At 35.4% G+C, this 13,457-nt stretch overlaps 1 protein-coding gene across 5 annotated transcripts in view; it reads left to right on the top strand.

Moving 5' to 3' along the window:
• The window catches only part of MARCHF6 (membrane associated ring-CH-type finger 6), a 44,433-nt gene extending 33,003 nt beyond the window's left edge, over nt 1-11,430 (top strand). For 3 of the 5 annotated variants that reach the window (XM_075052056.1, XM_075052054.1, XM_075052052.1), the window contains 7 exons: nt 839-908; nt 2,090-2,271; nt 3,621-3,755; nt 5,879-5,968; nt 7,441-7,573; nt 8,587-8,722; nt 11,036-11,430. In XM_075052056.1, coding sequence (XP_074908157.1) covers nt 839-908; nt 2,090-2,271; nt 3,621-3,755; nt 5,879-5,968; nt 7,441-7,573; nt 8,587-8,722; nt 11,036-11,126 — 837 coding nt within the window. In that variant the 3' untranslated portion in view covers nt 11,127-11,430. Of the gene's footprint in view, nt 1-838; nt 909-2,074; nt 2,272-3,620; nt 3,756-5,878; nt 5,969-7,440; nt 7,574-8,586; nt 8,723-11,035 lie in introns of all 5 variants that reach the window. The other 2 variants (XM_075052055.1, XM_075052053.1) reach the window with 1 other exon arrangement.
• The last annotated feature ends 2,027 nt before the right edge of the window (nt 11,431-13,457 follow it).

The raw sequence follows: 13,457 nt of genomic DNA, 5'->3' as shown, positions 1-13,457 counted from the left end.
GAGACTTCTGTAGAATGTAGAAATACAAAAAAGATCTGATTTAACTGAATTCCATTGTTTTCATCAAGAGATGCTTGTGCCATCTCAAACACATGGTAGCTTGTCGATACGATTCTATGTCCCCGATTCCACTTGTTTGAAATATGTAAATAATGGAATTCAGGATCACTGTAAGTGCTTCAGTTGTGATTTTTGGTGTATTGACCTTGGTTCTACTTGGATAGGTTCATCTTATGAAAAATGTGTCTCCCGCTCAGATTTCCACTATGGAGCAATACTGTATTTTAATTACTTTCTCAATTTGGTTTTAAGCATTTGAGAAGGAAAAAAAAGTGTAAAAGTCTGATCTTTTCTACACTTTCATTAAATATTCTCATTTTAACCAAGTTGTAAGAACCTAGAAGAAAGTGGTTTATATTCAGTTTTTATTATGTATGAATGTTTTCTGCTAGAACTCACTCATCATGCCCATATGGATTGAGCAAGCAATAAGAACTGATCCTTCATGTTATTTCAGTTACAAATAAGCATGTAAAAGTCTGGGTTTGATTTTTATGCGCCCCCCCCCCCCCCCCCCAATTTAATCAAGTACATACTGTTAATCTCAAACAAAAAGATCAGATTGGGTTTTTTTTAATTATTCTACATAAAAACCTGTCATCAGTTTTTGTGGGTGGGTTTCTTATTGCCAACTTATATATACAGTGAAACATCAGTTTGTATTTGAACATTCTGGTTTAGCTACCTTTCTAGGATGGTTCATATTTTTTATATGGTTTTTTTGGCTTTGGTTAAGTAACTTTCTTATAAACTGTTTCTCTTTTTTTTCCTCTTTCAGATATTTCTTCTGATTGTTTTCATGTGCATAACATTACTGATTGCTAGTCTTATCTGCCTTACCTTACCAGGTAAGTCTCTTATTGTAAAACAGATTAAAAACAACTCAGCATGTTGCTGTGCTCAACAATGGCAGATGTTTTGAAACCATTGTTTAAAGTTAAAAGGAGAAAACATGGAAAATTATGTCTCATTTTTAATGGTACATCATCAAATCATAATCATCTGGAATCTAAACAGTAGAGATAATACCTGTATTTAACTGACAGAGGTTGCCATTTCCTTTGTTTTGTTGTAGAATAATTTTCTTTTAAGGGCAGGGCTCCAAGTGCTGAGACAATCTCTGTAGTAGTATTGAGAGAAAGAGAGAATTGGAACTCTTGCACCTGCTTTACCATTTAGAGAAGGAAAATATATAGGTTGTTACCAGGTCTTCTACAGTTATCTTTTATTAAAGGTGTTGTCATGACAGATCACTAGGGGACTTTGAATTGGTGTCCATGGCACTTCCCAAATACATATATGAATAAGTACTTTAACCAAATCAAAAGCACTTTGTAGGTTTTTTAAAATAATTTGGAATAAATTAAGATGTGTAAACTCATTTAAATTTTATATCCTGGCTACCGTAGTACCATGTAATTTTTACCACCTTGTATTAATGCTCCTAAAGTCAATAATGTGTTGAAATCAGAGTTACAAATTTTGTGATGGTTTTAATAGTAGCACATAAAATAATTCCACTGTAATACTAGAGAACAGAACCACTATTAAAAAAATGAAATGTGGCAAATGAGTCTCCCATTTTTGTTGGAGAGCTTCAGAAGCCCCATCAGTAAGACTTAAAAAATTATATGAGGCAGTGAAATAACCCAAACATAGCTCATAAGATTTAAGTTCAGGCTTATGCACTAATCCATTACTGCCTTTGCAGTTCTGAAGATTTGTGTTTAGGCTCCGAACAGTGCAGTATTCACTGCTTTGTTTTGCTGCAGTTCAGATCACATTGCTGGTGTAATGAAATTTTAGGGGGGGGAGAAAGGGGGGAATTCTACATATGTATTTGGCATCATCTATGTAACTATTTACACATTTGTGCCTTATGGGTATGGTACCAAAATACTGTTTTATGCTGAATACCATTTGTGCATTGATATTTAACAATAAATTGGATTAAGTGGTTTTTTTAATAGGCATCCTTCCTTAATAAATCAAAAAGCATTACTCTATTTAACAGTGTTTGTGTTTTCAGTATTTGCTGGCCGATGGTTAATGTCATTTTGGACGGGGACTGCCAAAATCCATGAACTGTACACAGCTGCTTGTGGTCTTTATGTCTGTTGGCTAACTATCCGAGCAGTGACAGTGCTGGTTGCCTGGATGCCGCAGGGGCGTAGAGTGATTTTTCAGAAGGTCAAAGAATGGTCTCTCATGGTGAGTCTTGAGAAAAATTTTTACTGAATTATCAAAAAAGTAGCTAACAAAACTTGTTTAATTTTTGCTTGCAGGTTTTACTCTGTAATGTATACTACGTTTTCCTTCTCAGACCATTTTGAAGCTTTTGCAGCTTACATTACCGTTGCATAGGCTAACTGTATTTTTGGAAGCCATTTGGCACAATGCTAAGCAATCAGTGTAAATAAGTTTGCATATATATGTTTATATATACGTGTATGCATTATATTATCCCATATGTGATGTGTGCTCAAATGCATTTACATTTACACATATACCTGGAAACTTAACTATTACTCATTTAGCAACTAGACATTACTAAATAAAAAAAACTAGTAAAGCTGACAGATGATGATGGTGCCTCTGCAAAGTAGCTTGATGCATATTTTCAGAAGAATCTTTTAAGATTTGTCAGATCTTTGTGTTGTTCAAATTAATATTTTTAAAGAAAATATCCCTTTTTATTACTAGTTCAGATTCTTGCCATGGCAACAAATTTACATCCTACCTTTTTATCTTGGTTTTGGTTTTGAGGATTTCTGTAGTAGATTTTTTGCTTAAATATAGTACTTCTAAACATTCATTACATAAATGGCATCTTGTGATGGACATTGTTGCGTGCTTATTGGACTATTGCAGATAGAATAGCAATGTGTGTTTCATGTATTGCCATGTTTCCCAAATATCTCTTCCATCATTTTCATTTAGGAAATCTTAAGCTTGTTTAAGAAAATTCAGAGCTAAAATGTAATGTTCTACTTGTCCTTTGTCCCTTCCCCTGATCATGTTGATAAAGTCAGACTAGTTTTGTATCTGATTTTTGGATGATGCATGTAAATTAAGAGAATTCTAAAATAAAGAAAGACTCAAGAGTGGTGGTTCTGAGTCTCTCATTTTTAAGTCAGAAATATTCCATTATGAGTGAATTTTTAAGGTTTGGTTTTCACTAGAAAAAAATCAGCAGTTTTGGAAAGATTCTTCTCTAATTTTCCAACGTACAAGAATACTCAATATAGTGAAGAGCCATTGGATAGTATTCCCTACTGATAACAGTCAGAGGTGATTTTATGGTTTAAAACTATGGACACCAGTAGGATGTACAGTCATGCCTTTTTCTGGAGGGGGCATGGAATAGGACCCAATCTTGACATGCATTGCAAAACTATGTATGTAATAAAAAATATTTCTGGGGGTGTATATGTATGAATTAAAGGTCTGTGTAGTTTTATTCTCCAGCTTTATCTGTTTGTGTAGTTTAAGTTATATTTTGAAGTTTAAACAAAAAGAATCCTTTGATAAACATTAATTAGATGTCTTGGTTTTTGTAGATAATGAAGACATTAATAGTGGCTATACTGCTAGCTGGTGTGGTTCCACTTTTGCTCGGTCTTCTGTTTGAACTGGTCATCGTTGCACCTTTGAGAGTTCCTTTGGATCAAACACCTCTCTTCTATCCTTGGCAGGTCAGTTGGTCCCATTCTTATTCTGCTGTTGATACATTTCTTTCCTTAGAAGTAAGGAGTATGGTAGTTCTTGTTTCATGTTGATTCAGTCCTTCAGAGCATTTTCCATAATTATGTTTCTATGTGGCAGAGAAAAGACAGCCAGTCTGGATGTGAGGATTATTTAAACCAAAAAGATATGCTTAGGAATTTTAAGTATGAAAAGCTGAACTTTGTGGGATGACATCAGAGGATCTTTGCATTTCAGTGATCAGATGGACACTTTTTTCAGCAGTATAATTGTAAAGTTATGTAAAGAAGTTAGTATGGCTGTACGTGCGTATGCACAGACATACATCCTCTGTCTGACCTTTCCGGAAAGCTCTCCGCCTACAGTTATGCTGCAAGAGGTTCAGCTGATCTTTTGCTTCCATACAAGGTTTTAATTCAGTGGTGATTCACACTGTGAAGGAATTTTGATATACTTTAGGATCATTCTGATTTTAGCTCGAGATGTCAAATCATTAATACAAGATTTTTGAGGTAGTAGCATTTTGTTTTTCTTCAGTCAAGTCTCACAGGTTAAGTGAGTGCAAACTTTTTTCCTGCAAGTTGGTGGAAGAAATGAAGGTACAGTGGATTGAGTGACAAATGCTTGCATCACCTAGGCTGAATTATGAAAGATCTTGTAACTCAAGAGAAGCCCCAGCTGAGGAAACCATAACTCAAAAGATCTAGAATGCCTATTACTAAGCAACAAGAAAGTGTTCAGGGACAGTGATTTTTCTGAGCTGCCCACAAACAAGCTTTCATTTAATTTCAGTATCCAAATGTTTGAAAGCCATAATACAAAGAAGAATTTGACTGCTAATTTAGATATTCCATTATTTTATAATACAAGTATACTTTGGAGGTATCTGTTCAAGTAAATGACTAATAAATCAGGACATCATATGATTGCAGTGGTAGACGATCATGGTTTCCATCCAGTTTTGGAAAGAATTTGTAATGCTAGAGATTCTAAAAATTCTTAATTTTTCATGTTACTTCTTTAAAAGTTTGGAATTAAATATACCGAAAGATTTTATTTTCATGTGGCAGAGCTTCCTCAAAATACTGGATTGGAGGGATTTGAGACTTGTTCGAAATTAACAAGGAGCTGTTGGTATTGAGAATAATCTCAATTTTTCACAAAAGAGAATAGTTACACAAAGGTTATATGCTTGAGAAGACATGAAGCAACTTTAACACTGACTTATTTTTAACAAGTTTTTAAATTTTTGAACATACGTGGGGTAATAGATGTTAACAAAGGCTGTCTTTTAAAATAATTGGTGAAAGAAAATATATTTCCCCAGCAGTTTAAGAAAGTTAATTAACCTATGATGTCTTAAGTCTTAACAGTTCTGTAGCTGTTTGTTCTGCCCTGTCAACCTATACTTTGCATTCTATTTTTGGTGGTTTTTATTGAAGAATCTCTCACAAATATCTGTACTGCAGAAAGGATTGATTCTTGATGTGCAGTGTTTACTAGAAGTCTGTAGTTATACTGTGGTTTTTTTAATTCCAGTGCCATAATAATTTTGGTATATGTTAAAGCATAAATTTTCATCTGAATAGTATGATGTTCTTTTGTGAAGAGCATTGCCTTGCTTTGTTTAGCTTTTCTTGCATCAGCTAGGGTTTTGTGAACAATTAAAATGTATAAGAAGAAAAATACCCTTGTTTCCTGACTTGTGCAAGCATCTTTGTATCTTGTTTCACTTCTTTTTTTAAAGGAATCAAAGTAACTTATTTCTAGGTAAATGTTTCCAGTGTTAATTAGTTTGTACCAGAATGTTAGTCTGTTGCTTTAAGTAAGTGTAATGCTTTTATTTTGTGTTTGCCTTTGGTTTAATAGTAGTAGCTGATTTTCCTGGTTGCAGGGAGCTGAGTATTTTACACATATCAGTTCAGCTTGAGAGCATCCTCTTTTTCGTAGGAGTTTGCAGAATATGTCACCTCTTTTAAACAATGTCCTGTGTAAATAGAAAAGTAACTATCCTTTCACTTACATGTAATATTAACAAGTTGCTCTAAAAGCTTTTGGTTGTCAAACTATTTAAAAATATGTTAATGCTAACAGTCCATTTTTACAAAATCAGGACTGGGCTCTTGGAGTTCTGCATGCCAAAATCATTGCTGCCATAACACTGATGGGTCCCCAGTGGTGGCTGAAAACTGTTATTGAACAGGTAGGAAAAAATTGTCCATGTGAATTATCAGTATAGTACATTTTGAATGTTTTTTGAATGTGCGAGTCAGGAAACGGAGTTCCTGTTATAGTAATGGAGTAATTTGAGTAACTGAGTAAAACTCAACTAGTCTTGTAGAATCCTTTTAAATTGTGTAGCTTAATCCGTTTAGGTACACTTAGCAATAAAACAAAAATAAACCTCAGAAATCTGAAATCAAGAAAATCCTGCATAAATGTATATGAAATTTTATCAGGTTTGTATTAAAGCGAGAAAGATCATTATTTCTTCAGGTGAATTCACATGTGTCCAAATACTGGATGTTATTTGTGTCCACCACTCAAGAACAGAGAATTTCTGCCTTCTCCAGAGCTGTAGAGATTACCACATTCATAGATGAGTGCATATGAAAGACACCGTTTCCATTCCCGTTTGATTATTAAGCAAGACAAGACAGAACAGTTTCTGTGAGCACTTCTGAATCACATGGCCTGTTGCTTTCTTTGACAGAAGTATTTTTTTTTCTTGATTATAACCTTTAAGTTCTATGCTTGTCGTCTCAATGAGGTATCTCAGTTGTTCGTCGGAAAGTAACTTTTCAGCCCTGCACTGTATGTAATGGCTGTGATGTGTGTCCTGACCTCTGTACAAAAGGTGGCTCTCTTGATTAAGCGTAGCATGTAGCCCCAGTTATTAAACCATTTTCTGATCGCTTTAGGTGTTACACTGGAGAAATGTAGTCTTAGTTCTGCGAGTACCTTTTGATGCATACCGCAGCTCTTCCTTCCAGTTCGAATGCTCTCTCTGGGCCTGTTTGTTATACACAGGCTCTCCTGAGCCATCCTTAGAGATGGTTCCATCCAGGCTGTGGGACGGAGGCCATCGTCTAGCTGTTTGTGGTAGCCGTCTGAAACCGGTCTTTTCTCATGATTAGTCGTGTTAAGACCTTAGCCCCTGGTAGTAGCCACAGCAACTCAAGAATTGTGGAGGCTCTGTCTTCAGGCACAGACTCCACATGCAGAGGCTCTGGTCTGCCCAACCAAGTACAAAACAAGATCCTATTTTCTGCCCGTGTTACCAAATTTAATAGATTTGCTCTGTTAGTATACACAGGATCCTCTTTCAGCAAGTTAACAGCACAAAGCGATCCCAGGTCACCCACAAAACCACCGTCTGCAGCATTATTTAATGATCTTTCAGCTGGTCTCTTGCACTCCTACAACCAAATCACAACACTATTCCAGATTAAGTTGCTCTCCTGGGCACTATTCAAATGATGTCCTGGAACCCTCATGATGTAGATTGGCACAGAGTTTTTCCTTCTTTGACTGTGTCCATCACCGTTTTCTGCAAGTGGGGAACACCTGTTTCCTCTCATAAGGAGTCTTGTGTAAAACCTTGTAATTATTACTGTAAGCACAAAGCATGGCTTTCTTGATTGATTCATTCTACTTCTAATTTCTTCTTCTTAGGTATATGCAAATGGGATTCGTAACATTGATTTACACTTCATAATCCGTAAACTGGCAGCACCTGTAATCTCTGTTCTGTTACTTTCCCTGTGTGTACCGTACATCATAGCTTCTGGTGTTGTGCCTTTATTAGGTATGTATACATTGACAGTACCTGTTTATCATCTAATGGTTTAGAGCAATGTAAATATATCTGTGGAAATAAAACTTGAAGCTCTAGGTTATTTAAAAAAAAAAACAAACAAAAACCAACAAAACCCCCACTATTCTGCCAGGAAATGTAAATGCTTAAGGATTGCTGTATCATCTTAAAAGTTTGGGATTTATTTGAGAAATGCAATACATTATTCTGACTATCTTTTTAATAAACTATAGTGCAGAATACATCAAGAGAATGGGACTGCATAATATCTAACAGCAGAAATGTAGGTATCTAGCTAGTTTGGGAAAGGGATAGTTAATTCACTTCTTTGGACAATTGACATTTAATTTTAGTCTCTCTTTAAGAGCTATACTGAGCTGTGGACATCTTTTCTGACTTGACAGGTTCTAAAGGAAGCTGAGAACAGGTGAAAGTACTGGTTCGGTTTTGAGGTTTTCGTTCAGTAATAAAATGTAAACTGTAAATATTGGGTGTTGGGTTTTTGGTTTGGGTTTGGTTGGGTTTTTTTTAGACTTCCCTATCTTCTCATAATTGAGGGAAATATTTTTTTTAGAAGCAGGGTAGATGTGCTTTTTCATTGATAGTTGTCTTTTGCTAGTTGGTTTTGATGTTACCAACATGTTCAAGAAGTCCCATTTTATTCTTCAACCTCTCACTTGAATGCAGGTATTTATAGTGTCAACTTTTCTCTGATACAAGGTATACAGAAGTCAATAAGCAAGAAGAGCTGATAGGCCCAGGTTTTTTTTTACTGTGGATTTTCACTGTGTTAATGGAAAACTTTCAGCTTTAATGCTTCACATGAAAAAAAGAACAGCAGCCGTCATGTTGGATCTCTGACCTAAAGGGATATGTTATTTATTTCACAGCCCTTCTACTGAAGTTACAGTATAACAAAAAGTATAGAAGCAGGTATAGAAGAAGAAATGCGTGTGTTACTTTAGCCATGTTAGATTATGTGAGGGTTGTGTCTTGTTTTGTAGGAGTTACTGCTGAAATGCAAAACCTAGTTCAGCGACGGATTTATCCTTTTCTGCTTATGGTGGTGGTTTTGATGGGAATTCTCTCCTTCCAAGTCCGCCAGTTCAAGCGCCTTTATGAACACATTAAAAATGACAAGTGAGTATATAGTGTAGGGTTTTTAATTTTTCCACTTTAAATTGTGATAACAACTTCAGATTGAATTCAGGTGTTGTAGGTACTTCGGGCTAAAAAAGGTTTTTAAGAAGCTTTCTAGACAACTGACCCTCTGAGGCAGACCTAAACCATTCTTGGCAAATGTTTTATCTGTGGTTCGAGTAGATAAACACAGGAATAGACTGTCTTTACAAATGGAAGACACTCCCCTATGTCTAACTTGAGCGTGTTCTACCACAAATGAAGCTGATTGCTTGTCTCACCTTCTGTAGTTGTGAAGGACAAGTGAACATAATGATTATGACATATCTGGAAGTCAAATCATGTCTCCATCTACTGCCTAAAAACCATTTCTTCAACCTTTTCTGCATAACTGTTATTCTTTCTACTTGTTAATCCAATTAAACTGTTAAAGAATGTTCAGTTGATTGGATAGTTTGTCCTTACCAAATTTTGTACTGTTTTCTGATGTTTTCAGTAATTATTACTCTGTATTACCCAGATGCCTGATAAAATATTAATTTTCCCAGTGTTTTTTCTGGTTATCCTGCTTAGTTTTGAAGCTTTTTTTGTGTTATCTTATTACCTTATTTTTTGTGGTACCTTAATTACATTATGTCTTGGTTATTTAGAAAAATAAGTTTTGGACCGCAGCAACTAGTCTTCCTAGGCTTCTTTTGTATTGAAAAGGAGTAAATGAGTTTGTTGTGTTCATGTCCTGAGTTACCCTAGAACAGTTTTGCTTTCCACTGACCACAAAAGGGAGTCAAACCTAAAATAAACTTCTTTGAACCTTAAATGTTAGGAAGTGACTGATACATTGTGTTTGGTGTAAATGTGAAATTAATAGGCTCTAGAAATAGTAAGAGAGTTGTAACTAAAATTAAACTGTCAGCAGATCAATTTTTATTTTAGCACCTCTTATTTGATCAGCTGATTTAAATCCTGTTCCCCACCTGCCTTCATAACATGTTCTGTAGTATTTGGCCTACTGTAGTATGTGTAGCTGGTATTTATAGTTACAAATGGGTTTTGAGTTAAATGTTAGTATTTTTCAGGCAGAATGTGTATTGAATTGCAAGTTGCATTAATGTTACATGTTGCTTTCTTGTGTACATAAGGCATGTAAACAGTATACAAAGCTGTGAAAATATATCTAAGTGAAAATTACTTTAATATTAAATGAACTTACTAGATGTTATAACCACCCTTGTAGACAAGAATTTTGTACAACTTAAGTTAATGATCTAATTTCAGGAAGTAAGCAAATGTAGTCATGCTAGCCGGTAGCGATTAATTAAATCTTTCATGTAACAAATTTCAAAACCATATAGAAGTTTTTGTGACATTCTAAAATGTCACAAAGACACATACAAGAAAAGTGTGATGGTTGGTTGGTTACGGTACCATGAGAGGAGGAGCAGTGGTGAAAAAGCTTCTAAAGGAAATGGCAGGTTTCAGGGGAAGAATTCATAGGTGTATATGGCTCTTCAACAGGCAGAACTAGCATATGAGTAGGAAGCATGGAAAGAAATTTAGATGGCAAAAAAGTAGGAGTGTGAAACAATGTTATAGAGGAAGTAAGGAATAGTGTGAAAGGTAGGAAAACTGTGAAGCTGATGAGAGGGTGAGATGTTGGAACAGAATTTAAATAAAGGAATCTCGCAGCCCTTAAGCTTGTCATGGAATAGCGTGAGGATATTTTCTCTCCCTTTAAGAAAGATTGAGCTACAGTAAAAGTTCTTCTTTACAATATTTACTTTTTTCAACCACAGTGTTTTCATTGGATATGTTTGCTGAGCCTCTCTTAATCTTACCCAATGCATGTTCTGTATTGTGGCAGATTCTTTTTTGAGCTTAGAACCTCATTAGCACTCCTTTTGGGTTTGTATCTGAGTTGTTGTTCCAGATGTTCAAGTGGCAGTGGCTCAAACAGACACGGCGAAGATGCTCTTAAAAGTATCATCCAGCAAAGGGGCTGGGTATATAAATAATGCAAGTACAGTCTTTATATTTCATATCTTCATTCAGCTTATGTATGTCTGAATTGTATGGCTACCAAAGTTAAGGCTGTGAACACAAACCTGTAGCGCCTGTATTCCATTATGAAATGCCTGAATGTTAAGAAAAGAGATGAGGATGGTTGAAGACCACTTAGGGGTGCAGGATCACTCGTAGAATAACTTTTATTGAAATGAAACAGCTACTTCTGCAGCAAAGGAGACAGAGTGGATTTTGTGTTACAGTATTGTATTAACTTTTGTTAACTTCTCTCTGTTTTCACTATAATCCCAGGTACCTTGTTGGGCAACGACTTGTGAATTACGAACGAAAGTCTGGTAAACAAGGCACATCAACAACTCCACCTCAGTCTTCACAAGAATAGATGGTCATATTAAACATCTTGACCTTCCCTTTGCCTTTACATGTCCTTTTTTTCATAGACTCTTCTTCAGTCTTCGGATATCTCTCCCAGTAATACTCTCAGCAGTGTTTTGGCTTCTGTTAGTAGCATCCAGATGGCAGTTAAGGCTCTGTTCCTTATCTGCATTTTCTGATGTTATCAATGCTGAGGTCTGTATATGTGTAAATAGAAGTATCCTGACACCCTAAAACCTTGGATTAAAAAGAATGTGCATTGTACATCTTTAAAAAAGTATATTAATTTATTAAATCTAGTTGTCACTTTATTTTGGACTGCTGTTCTGTTGACAATGTGCCACAAAGCAATAGTGCGAAGAGGCAAGATGTTTTTATAAAATTTGGAGCTACTTTATGGTGTTCATAACAGTTCTTATTGTAGTAATATAGTATGATTTTTCATGAGTGGAAGGGCCACACAGAGAATATCAAAAGTAAATAACTGTCTTACAGTCAGCAATGAAGTGGCTGTGGTGAGAACATAATGAACTATGTATCTTGCTGTCAAGTCTTTTTTATTATTTTGTATAACACCAAAGCTGTTGTACATTTTTCTATTGCCTGATTGTTTTTCATGTGTCTGAGTTTGTAATATTGTACAGTTGCTGTTAAATCAAGAAAATATTTCCTCTTCTGAGAATTCAGATATACTTGTTGAGGCTCAGCTGGGTTTTTCTGTTTGGTTGAGGGGTGGGGGGTTGGCTTTGGGAATCAGGATTTCCTGAATTGAAACAGTAAGTAAAAACTTTACTAAGGCTAGGTGATGGAAGCATTTAAAGGTACCAAGGAAAATTAGATAGGTTCACAATTTAAGTTGTAGCCAATTTCTTATCAATAACAGAATTTTTCAGGACCTCAAGGAGGGATGAACCTTATCTGATGTGTTTGCACAGAAACAAAGAGCGTAGTGTAAGCAACATTCTGACGTGGTCCTTAATTAAAGAACTTGAAATCTTTTTTCTGTAAGTTACCAAAGTTGCAAATTGTGGTATGAATTTTATATTGCACAATTACTTTAAAAAAAAAAAAAAAAAGGACCCACAACAACAACAGAAAAATCTCTTTTGTTTCAGAATTGGTCACTGTGAATTTTTACAGGAATAATATTGAGGAAGTGATTCATCATATACCATTTATTGCCTGTGAGGCAGGGAAATACATATGCTATTAAACAGGCAAGGAAAAGTTAGCAGATCTCTTTGCAAGGACACAGTCACACAAGAGCCACCAAATCAAGTCTGTGTTATTTCTATATGTAGATAGAGTTATTTTGCAGTAATGTTTGGGGGTTTTTTATGTAGATATTTTAAAGAAAATACGTAACAGTATCGCAAAGCTTTAAGTAGCATCAAATCACATGCTTAGATTGCAGTATATTTCCTAGATTAAATGGGGGAAATGTGAGTATCCATTGCAGTAATCAGAAAATTGATGGAACATTTAACTTGCTACTCAGTACACTGTCCTTCAGTATTCTGTACTTAACCATATGTGTATATAATTAATACTTGAGAATCTGGCAGGTGCTTTGAGAGTGTCATCTCCTTTTATTGATGTTGCATCTCTGATCTGATGTGTTTTGAGCTAATGTGGTCCAGGCTGTGATGGTGGTAGTTCATTTTTTGGTGTCTGGACTTGTGTTCTAAGGCAGTGAGCACAAGCCAAATGCATCTGAATCTAGTGGCAGGGGGGTTGGGCTGTCACTATCAGAAGGTCAGAAACTACTGTTTTACAGAATTACTGTTGTCCTGATGGTTTTGAACCACAAATATTACCCTTTGCAGTGATTTACTAGGAAATTTCCAGTGAAATGACATCATAGAAAAAACAGACAAAATATTTCTCTCTCATTCACTGTTGCTGACTAAATGCTAAATTGAGTATTCGCCCCATATATTTTTGATGTGCATAAATATTGCATTTGACTACTTACAGTGGTGTACATTGTGGGACAGAGATATTTTCACAATATTAAATTTACTGGTAACATATGTTCTTACTGATGCCAAGATTCTCTTTGACCTATCTTTCGTAAACAGTTCCAAAATGGTCTTGCCACTCAAATATTGCGAGCACTACTGTGCATCATGCAGAATTTGCAGTAGTGTGGTTCTTGTAACTTTGTGTTTTTATCCAGACAAACTGGTCTTAACATTAAAATTTATTAAGAAAAAGCCTTTGTGCTGTTTCTTATTACTGTTATTTTACAAGTCATGACAAAAAACTCAATCGGGCCAGTCATGTAATGTGAACTGTAGCTTTTTTAATGTAGCTTACATTATCTGTATTTGCTCTT

The sequence above is a fragment of the Buteo buteo genome, chromosome 20 (genome assembly GCF_964188355.1).
Source record: "Buteo buteo chromosome 20, bButBut1.hap1.1, whole genome shotgun sequence".
Taxonomy (NCBI): domain Eukaryota; kingdom Metazoa; phylum Chordata; class Aves; order Accipitriformes; family Accipitridae; genus Buteo; species Buteo buteo.
Note: the sequence above shows the minus strand (reverse complement) of the source record. Positions and strands in the feature narration are given on the sequence as shown.